This window comes from Oryctolagus cuniculus, chromosome 1 (genome assembly GCF_964237555.1).
Source record: "Oryctolagus cuniculus chromosome 1, mOryCun1.1, whole genome shotgun sequence".
In the NCBI taxonomy this organism is placed as follows: Eukaryota; Metazoa; Chordata; class Mammalia; order Lagomorpha; family Leporidae; genus Oryctolagus; species Oryctolagus cuniculus.
The window spans coordinates 227,142,601-227,155,955 of record NC_091432.1 but is presented as its reverse complement, the minus strand read 5'-3'; the positions used below and the strand labels follow the sequence as shown (position 1 = coordinate 227,155,955).

Below are 13,355 nucleotides of genomic sequence, written 5' to 3'. Positions count from 1 at the left end.
ATTTTGTGCCGTTTTATCACATGTGTATGTTTCTGTAAGCACAATCAAGATATAAGACTAGGGGCTGGTGCTGTGGCATAGTGGCTAAAGCCGCTGCCTGCAGTGCCGGCATCCCATATTGGCACCCGTTTGTGTCCCGGCTGCTCCACTTCCAATCTAGCTCTCTGCAGTGGCTTGGGAAGGCAATGGAGGATGGCTGAAGTTCTTGGGCCCCTGCACCCGGAGGGGAGACCAAGAGGATGCTTCTAGCTCCTGGCTTCAGATCAGCTCAGCTGCGGCCGTTGTGGCCAGTTGGGGAGTGAGCCAGCAGATGGAAGAAATCTCTCTCTGCCTCTGTCTCTGCCTCTCTGTAACTCTGACTTTCAAATAAATAGATAAATAAATATTTTTTATAAAAAGATATAAAACTGGGGTTAATTCTGTGGTGTAGAAGTAGTGGCATCCCATATGGGTCCTGAGTTGAATCGTGGCTGCTCTACCTCAGCTGCAGCTCCCTGCTAATGTGGCTGGGGAAGCAGCAGAAGATGGCCTAAGTCCTTGGGCCCCTGCACCCATGTGGAAGCCCTGGAAGAATCTCCTGGCTTTGGATCGGCCCAGCTCCAGCCATTGCAGCCATCTGGGGGATGAACCCATTGATAGAAGATATATCTATATATTTCTGTCTTTCAAATAAATAAATAAGTAAATCTTTAGAAAAAAAGATAAAAACTATTCTGTCATCACAAAGCCTTTCTTGTTCTATCCATTGCTGGTCAAACCCGCTTCCCTCCCCCTAACCATCCCTAAACCCTGGAAACCACTAAGTGTTCTCCATCTATAATTTTCTTATTTCAGGGGTAAATGGAATTATACAACATGTGAGTTTTTGAGATTTTTTTTCCCCCACTCAACTTAATGCTCCTGGGATCCATCCAGATTGCTGCAGATGTGAATAGTTTGTTCATTTTTATTGTTCAGAAATATTTGACTATCACAGATAATGCTATTTCTGGATAATATGGGTTTTTGTGAACAATTTATAAATGCAGAGTTTTTTTATGTTAGTTTGGACAACAATTTCCCTTGGTTGCAATGTTTCATTAAGTTTTGGCTTATAGGTTAAGCTGCCTTCATAAATAGAATTAGGAAGTATTCTTTGTTTTTTTCTCTTTGTTGGAAGAGTTTTTATAAAAATAATAATAAATTTTTCCATAAATGTTTAGAGGCATTCATCAGTAAAGCCATTGGGCGTATGATTTTCTTTGTGGAAAGGTTTTAAATTATGATTTTGATTTCTTTAATGGGCATAGGACTCTTGTGTTCTCATGACAGTTTTAGTCAGTTGTGTTTTTTGAGGAATTTGTCTGTTTCATCCACATTTAAAAACAGTTTGACATAAAGTAGTTCATAAGATCTTCCTTTTGGGGTGGTGATGGTGGTGTTGCTGTAGTAAGTTGAGAGGCAGAAAGAGAACTCTACATTTACTGGTTCACTTCCCAGATGCCCGCAATGGGTGGGACTCGGTCCATGCCTCTCACCGTCTGCATTAGCAGGAAGCTGCAGTCAGTAGCACCTGCAGGCAGTGGGTGTCAAACCCTGGCAATGCACTGTGGGACACATGCACATCTTCACCTTTTTCTTGGCCACTAGGTTAAATGCCCACCTGAGATCCACTCTTTATTGTCTGTGCTGTGTTTAGTAATGTCTTCTTTTATACATTGCATTTCTTCTTCTTTGCTAATCTTATCACTAGAGATTTTTGTTATTCTTTTGAAGAAAAATTCAACCTTTAACTTTCTTGAATTGTCTTCTGGTATATATTTGTGTTCTATTTCATTGATTTCTGCTCTTATTCTTAGTTTTTCTCCTGCTACTTTCTTTGGGTTTATTTTGCTTTTTTTTTTTTTAACTTTATGAGTTAGATAGATGAATATATTATTGATTTTTTTCAGTTTGTTGTTGTGTATACTATTAAGATGATATGCTTTCTTTTAAGCACAGGTTTACATATATTGCATTCTTTTGACATTAATATCTTTAAAATATTTATTTGAAAGGTAGGGTGAAACAAAGACAGACACACCCCTCTTACGTCTACTGGTTTACTCTCCAGATGGCCAAAACAGTCAGGGCTGGGCCAGTTTGAAGCTAGGAGCCAGGAACTCCATCTGGATCTTCCACGTGATTGGCAAGAATTCAAGTACTTGAGCCATCATCTGCTGCTTCTGGGTACATTAACTGGATTGGAAAAGGAGTAGCTAGGCTTTGACCTGGCACTGCAGTACGGGATGTGGGTGTCCAAGTGGCAGCTTAACCCATTGTACCACAATGCCACCCCTTTAGTATTTTTATTACCTTGTAGTCAAACTTTAAAATTTTCATTTGTTTTTTTTTTTTTCCCCCCTAAAGATTTATTTATTTATTTGAAAGGCAGAGTGACAGAGAAAGACAGATATCTTCTGTCTGCTTTTTCACACCTCAAATGACCACAACAGCTGGGGCTGAGTTAGGCCAAAGCCAGTGGTCAGGAACTCCATCCAAATCTCTCATGTGGGTGGCAGGGAATCAAATACTTGAACCATTATCTCTTGCTTCATGGGCATATTAACAGGGAACGAGATTGGAAAGCAAAGTAACTGGGACTCAAACAAGTATTCTGATATGGGATGTGGGGATGTAACTCCCTGCACCATACTACCCGACCCTGGTAGCAGTTCTTTGACCCAAGGGCCACCTAGATGTCATTGGTTCATATCCAGACAAATGAGGACTTTCTAGTTTTTGTTTTTGATTGCCCACTTACTCTGTTATCTGAGAACATGTGTGATTTCTGTCCTTTGATTTATTGAAACTTATTTCTTGGCTCCACACATGTTCCTTTTCTGTAGATGATTCATGCTTCAAAATGTATATATATATTTTTAAAGGTATATTTATTTATTTGAAAGGCAAAGTTACAGAGAGGCAGAGGCAGAAAAAGGGATGAGGAGAGACAGAGGGAGAGATCTTAAATCCACGAGCTCACTTCCCAGATGGCTGCAGTGGCAGGAGCTGTGCCAAAGTCAGGAGGCAGGAGCCAGGAGCTTCTTCAGGGTCTCCCACGCAGGTGCAGGGGCCCAAGCACCTGGGCCATCTTCTGTGCTTTGCCAGGCTGTAGCAGAAAGCTGAATCAGAATCAGAGCAGCTGGTATTTGAACCCGGTGCCCATGTGGGTTGCCAGTACTGCAGGTAGTAGCTTTACCTGTTATGCCATGGTGCCAGCCACCACTGCTTGCTTTTTACAAAGCAAGCCTGCCCTCCTTTTTAAAAGATGAAGTTTAGGATTTAGCCTTTAATTTTTTTTTAGCTCTTTCCCAATGGCTAGGATGATAGCATGAACTTTATTCTATAGAACTCTGTTTATGTAGCTAGAGAATTTAGGGAATATCAAGCCAATTTGTGATTTCCAGTCAGAGAGCTACTTTTAACCTAATACAGTGAGGAGGACAGTGATTCAGAAGACATAGTTCCCTGTGACTTTTATTTCTTTCAGAGGACATTTTGGAACACTGCAAATGAAATACAGTACTAGGCAGATTCTCTCTTCTGTTGAAGAGAGTGTCAAGATTGATTGAGCTGAGTGGTAATATTGAGCCAAGCAAATGCCAAAGTCAGTGTTTACCCCCAGGCCCATAAATCTTGATGATCAAAAAATACATAGTTAATCAGTATTGTTATTAGCTTGTGCTAGAAATATCTGGAAATTTTGTGTCATGAATACCTTGACTGTAATTTAGCTTAGAGAAAACTAAGCAACTAACTTTTAAGGTGAAGATATAGAGAATTCTTTAAAGTACTTGGAGAAGATTGATGAGCTTTTCTTTTTATTTTTCTTTCATCTTGGACAACAAAGTTCTTCCCTTACGCTTAAAAGCACTATTAACTGCTTTATCCCAGAAAGTGATTAATATTAAAGTCTTATGTTAAGATAGTTGATAAAGATATAAGATAGGGACCAAATGTCTTTTGATTTTCAGAGAACGCTAAGGACATACAAGAACACACACACACACACACACACACACACACACACACAGCAGTAATACCTATGGTACTTTATATTTCTAATGCTGTGGAAACTGTTTAGAAAATTGATAGGAGAGAAGGGCTTCATGTAGGAGTTGAACTGTAAATAAAATCTTGAATAGGATTTGAAGAGTCAGAAGAATAATCTATAGTTTAATAGATTTATAGTTTTATGTATTTCCAAAAGTATAAGATTTAACAAATCATAATTTGAGAAGATATAAGTAAAAATAAATCCTGCTAGCGGTAACTATTTCTAATATTTTGCTATATAGCTTTCTCTAGACCTTTTCTCTTCATGCTGTCTTGGTCTCTTTGGGCTACAGTAACAAAATACTTCAGACTGGATACTTTATAAACAGCAGACGTTTATGCTCATAATTCTGGGGGCTGGGAAGTGCCAGATCAAGGCACCAGCAGTGTTGGTTCTGGTGAGGACCTCTTCATAGACAGCACTGGCTCTGTGTTCTTGTTCGTGGAAAAGACACACTCATGAGGGTGTGACCCGATCACCTCCCAGTGGCACTGTACTGGGGACTAAGTTTCAACATAAGAGGTTTGGGGAATACAAAAGATTTAGACCATAGCATATGCATAGAGGTGTATGTGTGTGTGTGTGCGTGTGTGTGTGAGAGAGAGAGAGAGAGAGAAAGAGAATAAATTAGAAAATAAGTGTTTGTAAAAAAATAACAATTTCAAGAAAGAATGCTTTAAAAATTGCATTTTCTTAATTATAAATATCATGATTTAATTAAACATTGGAAGAGTTTCCTGCCTAACCATTAGATGCATTTGGTTCAGTAAGCAGGATCGTTGCTTTGATGGATAGTGACTCTCATAAATGTTTTTTAGGTGCTGGGTCTTCAGCTCTGAAGAGGCCATTTGAAGATGGATTGGGGGATGATAAAGATCCCAATAAGAAGATGAAACGAAATTTAAGGAAAAGTGTGTAAAATCTTTATTTTTACAGATGTAAACTCAAAAGGATTTATAGCCTCACATAGGAAATTAAAGAGTGGAGAATTTGATTAATTTGAACTGGTGTTTTAAGAGTAGATCTTAACTAAGAAACTGACAATAGAATAGCTTTCTTGTTTTTCCAAGCATCATTGCTTAAGATACATTACTGTTGAATGTATATTGTTTTTATAACAGCATAATAATGAAGTAATAATAAAATCACTTAGAAAGTAGATTTGTAAATACATTTTGAAATTCTCATTTTTAAAAGTGACTTGGTGAATTTGTCACTTATAAAGAAATGAAAGTTAAATGCTTATTTTCTCTTTGTTTTGTTCTAGTACTATTGTTTGAACTCTGTGATTAACACACAGTTATTCTTAGGTGTTTAAATTTTAACTGAAAAGTGATCCCTGTTAAATATAAGAGTGGGAATAAGAGAGGGAGGAGATGTATAATTTGGGACATGCTCAATCGGACTTGCCCCAAATGGTGGAGTTAGAATCATGCCAGGGGATTCCAATACAATCCCATCAAGGTGGCATGTACCAATGCCATCTCACTAGTCCAAGTGTTCAATTTCAGTTCACAATTGATCACACTAATAGGTCTAAGAGTCAAAGGGATCACAGAAACAAGTCTAGTGTCTGCTAGAATCAAAAAGGGAGAGAACGATCCATCATGGGAAGCGGGATACACAGTAGACTCATAGAATGGCAGATGTGCTAAATAGCACTCTGGCCTCAGAATCAGCCCTTAAGGCATTCGGATCTGGCTGAAGAGCCCATGAGAGTATTTTAGGCATGGAAAGCCAAGACACTCTGAAAAAAAAAAAAAAAAAAAAAAAGAAGAAGAAGACCTAAATGGAAGATCTCTGCGAGTGAGATCCCAGTGGAAAGAACGGGGCCATCAAAGAAGGAGGTACCTTTCTCTGAAGGGAGGAGAGAACTTCCACTTTGACTGTGACCCTGTCGGAATAAGATCGAAGTCAGCGAACTCAAAAGGCTTCCATAGCCTTGGCAACTCATGACTAGAGCCTAGGGAGATTACTGACGCCATAAACAATAGTGTCAAATTGTTAAGTCAACAACAGGAGTCACTGTGTACTTACTTCTCATGTGGGATCTGTCCTTAGTGTGTTGTCCAATGTGAAGTAATGCTATAACTGGTACTGAAACAGTATTTTACACTTTGTGTTTCTGTGTGGGTGCAAACTGATGAAATCTTTACTTAATATATACTAAATTGATCTTCTGTATATAAAGAGAATTGAAAATGAATCTTGATGTGAATGGAATGGGAGAGGGAACAGGAGATGGGAGGGGTGTGAGTGGGAAGGAAATAATGGGGGGGGGGGAGCCATTGCAATCCATTAACTATACTTTGAAAAATTTATATTTACTAAATAAAAAATAAAAAAAATATAAAAAATGCAGAGAATAAAGCAAAGCTGCCTTCTCTAGTTATTTTCTGTTCTAATTTGTTTTTCATCAACAGTTCTGGACAGTAAAGCAATAGACCTTATGAATGCACTAATGAGGCTAAACCAGATCAGGCCTGGGCTTCAGTATAAGCTTTTGTCTCAGTCTGGACCTGTCCATGCCCCAGTCTTCACAATGTCTGTCGATGTGGATGGCACAACATATGAAGCCTCAGGACCATCCAAGAAAACAGCAAAACTTCATGTAGCAGTGAAGGTACAGTGTTCATTTTTCCTATCAATGCCTAATTTTATGTTTCAAATAAAGTCTTATTTTCTTATGGTAAATAGTATTTTCAAGACCTTAATAGCAAAAAGATTTTTCACCTCTATATTGTAAACTTGCCTTTTGTATTATAAAATAATTTGTTGATAGTACGAAATTTGGAAAATACAGAAAAATGTAAGGAAAATCATGTCATTTGGATATTTCTGAGGCAAAGATTATTCATATTTGTAGTATGTGGGCTTATTTCCACTCTTTCTGTGTTTTGCTTATTTCTTTAAGTTTGGCTTCCAACATATATGTAATTTTACCCTCTGATTTTTTTATTTGAAATTTTATTTGTTTTTCCTTGTTATTAAAAATCTTCATAAATAACCTTTTTTCAAAAGATTTATTTTATTTGAAAGAGTTACACACACAGAGAGAGAGAGGGAGAGATTGAGAGAGAGAGAGAGAGAGAGGTCTTCCATCTGCTAATTTACTCCCCAAATGGCCGCAACGGCCAGAGCGGCACTGATCCAGTGCCAGGAGTCTCCTCTAGGTCTCCCACATGGGTGCTGGGGCCCAAGCACTTGGGCCATCTTCCAGTGCTTTCCCAGGCCATAGCAAAGAGCTGGATCGGAAGTGGAGCTGCCGAGACTTGAACCGGTACCCATATGGGATGCTGGCACTGCAGGCAGCCGCCAGCCCCCGTAAATAACTTTTAATGACTGTATGATTAACATTTGTGGATGTACTGTTATTTAAGTATTACCCCGTTTACATTTTTCATCATAAATAAATTTGATCAGTATCTGTATGTATGGTACTTCTGTATTTCGGAGTGTTTCCACATGTAATAATGTCTAGAATTAGACCAATCAATCATGGATGTAGTTTTCTAGAAAATTCTCAAATAATAGATCTCTCTGTTAATACAATTTTTTAAAGATTTTATTTATTTATTTGAAAGAGTTACACAGAGAGAGGAGAGGCAGAGAGAGAGGTATTGTATCCGATGGTTCACTCCCCAGTTGGCTGCAATGGCTGGAGCTGTGCCGATTCGAAGCCGGGAGCCAGGAGCTTCTTCCAGGTCTCCCACCTGGAAGACCCTAGCTTGGCAGGAATATAGGCAAGGGCTGTAAGCAATAATAGAATGTAATATAGGCACAAACCTTATCCTAGACATTGGGGGATATAACAGTAACAAAACAAAGTACTTGCTCTCATGGAGCTTATCTTCTGGTGCAGATAGGATCCGGAGATATATAACAAATACACAAGCAAGTATATACTATTTTAGGTATGGTTGGAAAAATGCAAAGGGGCAGGATTTTAGTGCAACTTTCCCACTTAGGACCCCTGCATCCTAAATTACAGTGCATGGGTTCGACTCCCAACTCTGCTTTTGTGTTCCCTGGGAGGCAGCAGGTGTTGGCTCAGGTTGGTGGGATCCTTTCCATTCTGTGGGAGAACTAGACTGAGTTGTTCTCTCCCGATTTCAGTCTGGCCGAGCCCTGGCTGTTTTGGGCATTTGGGGAGTAATCCAGCAGATTGAAGATTTCTGCTTCAAATAAATCAAAATAGACAGCTTTTTAAATGAAGAATATATTTAGAACAATGCAGAAAAATATCCAATATCCAACAATATATTTCTGTCTTGTGTATATAAAGAGTATCTAAAATATGATGAAAGAAGACTTACGAGTTTAAGGCAGAAAGAAAAAAACCAAGAATGAAGGAAAATGAATCCAGGAATAAGGGTAAAAATATAGTTTAATAACTTTGCTATATTATGCTGAGAATGAGTCACAAATTTAGAGCTAAGTTCTGTAGCACTGGACACAAAGAGTTTGTGAAATACACAATGGGCAGTCTGCAGTAAGAATAGCTTATTACATGAGTCATAGTTGTTTCTGTATAAAGATTAGGTAGGCGTTTCTCCTTGGGCAGATCTTCATAAAAAGGAATATCAGTTATACCTGCAATTAACTAATAAATCAGAAATTTGTAAAGAGTAGAGATTTGCCTTGCCCTTTTTGAAAATGGGATTGACTTTGGATCCACTCAGGCAGAGTGAAGTAAGTAAACCAGCTCTGAACATTTGAAAACCTCCCAAGTGGTACTTCATTTGGTTTAAGAGTTTCAGCCAGCTATAGATATGTGGGCCTCTTACTGGCTCTCACTCAGAAGTAAGCTGTAGTCTTCTGGGCTTCTGTACTTGATAGCTGTATTCCAGATTTTGAATTTTTTCTGTTGAGGCAGATAGCTTTTCCTAAGGTCTTCCCAGAGTTTGTATTATACATCTTTTTTTTTTTTTTAAGTTTCTTATGAGTTTTCTTTTTCTTACAAATATGTAATATGTACTGTAACCAGTTTAGAAAATGAGGGGCAAATCCTTAATGCCAGCACCTAGAAATTACCTTTTTTTAAACATTAAGTACTTTTTAAAAAAAAATTTGTTTATTTTGACAGGCAGAGTTAGACAGGGAGAGAGGCCGGTGCCGGGGCTCACTAGGCTAATCCTCCGCCTGCGGTGCCGGTACCCCGGGTTCTAGTCTCGGTCGAGGTGCCAGGTTCTGTCCTGGTTGCTCCTCTTCCAGTCCAGCTCTCTGCTGTGGCCCGGGAGGGCAGGGGAGGATGGCCCAAGTGCTTGGGCCTTGCACCAGCATGGGAGACCAGGAGGAAGCACCTAGCTCCTGGCTTCAGATTGGCGGAGCACGCCGGCTATAGTGGCCATTTGTGGGGTGAACCAACGGAAAAGGAAGACCTTTCTCTTTCTCTCTGTCTCTGTCTCTCTCTCAGTGTCTAACTCTGCCTGTCAAATAAAAACAAACAAACAAACAAACAAAGATAGAGAGACAGAGAAGAGAGAAAAGTCCTCCCTCTGTTTTCCCACCCCCCAATGGCCACTATGGCTGGCGTGCTGCGCCGATCCGAAGCCAGGAACCAGGTGCCTCCTCCTGGTCTCCAATGTGGGTACAAGAACCCAAACACTTGGGCAATCCTCCAATGCCCTCCTGGGCCACAGCAGCGAGCTGGCCTGGAAGAGGGGCAACCGGGACAGAATCTGGCGCCCCAACTGGGACTAGAACCCTGTGTGCGGGCGCCGCTAGGCGGAGGATTAGCCTAGTGAGCCGTGGCGCCGGCTAAAAAAATTTTTTTCCTAAGTTTGGTCTAAACTCTCTGGGAGATAGAATGTGACCTGAATTGATGATTGTCTATTTTTAGTTTTTAATATTTCATTTATTGTGAATATTTTCTATGTTCTGTTAAACAAACATGGGGTAGCAACTGAGAACCCTCTTTGGAGTTAGAAAATATGTGGTATGTGTATTGTATTAGCTTTCTCTCTCTCTCTCTTTTAAAACATATTTATTTATTTATTTGAAAGTAAGAGTTACACACAGAGAGAAGGAGAGGCAGAGAGAGAGAAAGAAAGAAAGGTCTTTCATCTGCTGGTTCACTCCGCAATTGGCCGCAATGGCCGGATCTGTGCCAATCAGAAGCCAGGAGCCTCCTCTGGGTCTTCCATACGGGTGTAGGGACCCAAGCACCTGGGCCATCTTCTACTGCTTTCCCAGGCCATAGGAGAGAGCTGGATTGGAAGTGGAGCTGCTGAGACTCGAACTGGTGTCCATATGGGATGCCAGCACTGCAGGTAGTAGGTACTCACTATGCCACAGGTTTTTTTTTCTTCAAAGATTTATTTATTTTTTACTTGAGAGTCAGAGTTACACAAAGAGAGGAGAGGCAGAGAGAGAGAGAGGTCTTCCATCCGATGGTTCACTCCCCAATTGGCTGCAACGGCCAGAACTCTGCCGATCCGAAGCCAGGAGCCAAGAGCCTCTTCCAGGCATCCCACGTGGGTACAGGGGCCCAAGGACCTGGGCCATCTTTCTTCTATTGCTTTCCCAGGCCATAGCAGAGAGCTGGATCGGAAGTGGAGCAGCCGGGACTAGAACTGGCGTCCATATGGGATGCTGGTGCTTCAAGCCAGGGCGTTAACCCACTGCGCCACAGTGCCGGCCCCCTGTGTTAGCTTTTAAAACTGGAAAGTTATGAATTCTCGAAATGAGATGGCTCCACAGTTTCAGAATGGGGGGGGGGGGGCGCGTCTATAATGTGTATAAACTATATAAACTTTAAAAATGCACTTTTTTTATATTCATAATATATCATGGTTAATTTTTTTAAAGATTTGTTTTATATGAAAGGCAGAGTTACCAAAAGAGATGCCGCCTGAGGGGTGTCTTCCATCCTCTGGTTTACTCCCAGCTGTAACTGCTGGGGCTAAGCCAGACTGAAGCCAGGAGCCAGGAGCTTTTTACAGGTCTCCTGCATAGGTGCAGGGCCCAGTGACTTGAGCCATGTTCAGCTGCTTTCCTGTGTGCATTATCAGGGAGCTGGGTCAGAAGTGGAGCAGCTGGGACTCAAACTGGTGCCCATATGGGATGCTGGTGCTGCAGGTGGTGGCTTAACCCACTATGCCACAATGCTGGCCTCCCATTAATATTTTTATATTTAATACAAAGATTGTTTTCATTTCTAGTGATGACCTGATAATTCATTATTATCATGCAACTGTAGTATAGTTATATAGTTTTAGATTTAGATGCTTCTAGTCTATTGCTTTTTAACTTCTGTGATATTATCTCTCTCTCTCTCTCTTCTCTCTCTCTCTCTTTTTTTTTTTTTTTTTTTGACAGGCAGAGTTAGAGAGACAAAGAGAAAGGTCTTCCTTTTCCGTTGGTTCACCCCCAATGGCCGCTAAGGCCAGTGCGCTGCTCTGATCCAAAGCCAGGAGCCAGGTGCTTCCTCCTGGTCTCCCATGCGGGTACAGGGCCCAAGCACTTGGGCCATCCTCCACTGCCTTCCCAGGCCACAGCAGAGAGCTGGACTGGAAAAGGAGCAACTGCGACAGAATTGATGCCCCAACCGGGACTGCCCCAACCGGGACTAGAACCCAGGGTGCTGGCGTTGCAGGCGGAGGATTAGCCTAGTGAGCTGCGACGCCAGCCCTGTGATACTATCTCTTAAGATATAGAGATGAGGTTACCAGGTCAAAGGAAAACACAGTTTTAAATGATTCATTAATTCAGTAAAGGAACGTATTGGCTTCCCATTATAAGGCAAGCATATATTGCTAATTTGCGATACATAAAAGTTATATTGCATGTTACAGCTTCTGTTTATAAATGAGTCTGAGAGTTTTAAATTTAACATGAGTATGAAAGTCCATCCCATTAGATAAAGTCCTTGTAGTCCTTACATAACAGCTTAGAAGGGGATCTGTACCTATTAAGGTAAATCACACAAGAGAATCAAGTCAAAACAAGAAGAAGTTGATTCTTGCCTCATGGGTGTGGTCTGGCTGCCCAGCAACAGGCACCCTAAAGTGATGAAGATTAGTGGCCAATATTTTCTTTCTTCCCTTGGTTCTTTTTTTGTTTTAAATTTTTACCTTGAAAGGCCCAGTGAGATAGAGATAGAAAGAAAGATAGAATGAGAGATAGGGAGAAGGAGAGGGAAGGGGAGGGGGAGGAGGCAGGGGAGAGGGGAGCGGTCTTCCATCTTCTGGCTCTTTTCTCAAATGCCTGCCACAGCTGGGTGTAGGCTGGACTGGAACCGCAGCTCAGCACTGCATTGCCCTCTCCCATGTGCGTGACAGGGCCCAAGCACCTGAGCATCATCTGCTCCCTCAGGATGCATCCGCAGGAAGCTGGGTTGGCAGCAGAACAGCTAGGACTGCAGTGTGGATGCAGGTGTTCCTCGCAGCAGCTTGCCCTCCTGTGCCAGCACCCGCACCTTTCCCGATTCTTTATCCCAGCTGTCCCTTAGCCATATTTTGTGAAGAGAATCAGCTGGAAGAGGAAGAGGACCAAAGTCTCTTTAGAAAGGATTTTGGAGCTGTCATGTTCTTTCAGAATCTTTTTTTTTTTTTTAATTTAATGGCTATCTTTGCATGGTAGCTGGATCCTTTTTTTCAAGATTTATTTATTTATTTGAAAGGCAGAGTTAGAGAGACACAGAGGCAGTGAGAGAGCAAGAGAGAGAAATGTGTTCTATTCGTTGGTTCACTTCCCAAATGGCCAAAACAGCTGAAACTGTGCCAACCCGAAACCAGGAGCTTGTTCCCGGTCTCCCTCACAGGTGCAGAGGCCTAAGGACTTGGGTCATCTTTTACTGCTTTCCCAGGTCATGGCAGAAAGCTGGATCGGAAGTGGAGCATCCAGGATTCGAATCGGTGACCATATGGGCTGCTGGCACTACAGGTGGTGGCTTTACCCACTATGCCACAACACCAGCCCCCTTCAGAACCTTATGAAATTAGATTATTTTCTGAGAAGCCATGAATATTACCTTTTTTTAAAAATATTTTTTAGTATGTAGCTGGGGTGTAGAGTGCTTTGTGTATTCTTCTCACTCTCAACCCCTAATATTTGAGAAGGTATTGTCTTTCTCAGTCTCAGTGTTTTGCAACCTCAGCTTTTTCCCAGGAAGGAAGGGATATGGTCACAGCTGATTTCTTGGCCACCTTGTTCCTATGAAATATTTTGTGATTTTCAGCTTAATTGCTGTGTTTGTTTAGGTTTGATTTTGTTTGCCAGACATTTGAAATTCACTTTTCAGGTTTTTTTTTTTTTTTTAAAGATTTATTTATTT

The 13,355-nt window shown here is 41.0% G+C and overlaps 1 protein-coding gene across 8 annotated transcripts in view; it reads left to right on the top strand.

Moving 5' to 3' along the window:
* Window positions 1-13,355, top strand: part of STRBP (spermatid perinuclear RNA binding protein) — a 151,127-nt gene that overhangs the window by 114,306 nt on the left and 23,466 nt on the right. For all 8 annotated transcript variants that reach the window (XR_007923223.2, XM_070056617.1, XM_051855438.2 and 5 more), the window contains 2 exons: window positions 4,897-4,989; window positions 6,502-6,701. Coding sequence is in view for 7 of the 8 variants with exons in the window: in XM_070056617.1 (XP_069912718.1) it covers window positions 4,897-4,989; window positions 6,502-6,701 (293 nt within the window). In the remaining variant the exon portion in view is untranslated. The remainder of the gene's footprint in view (window positions 1-4,896; window positions 4,990-6,501; window positions 6,702-13,355) is intronic.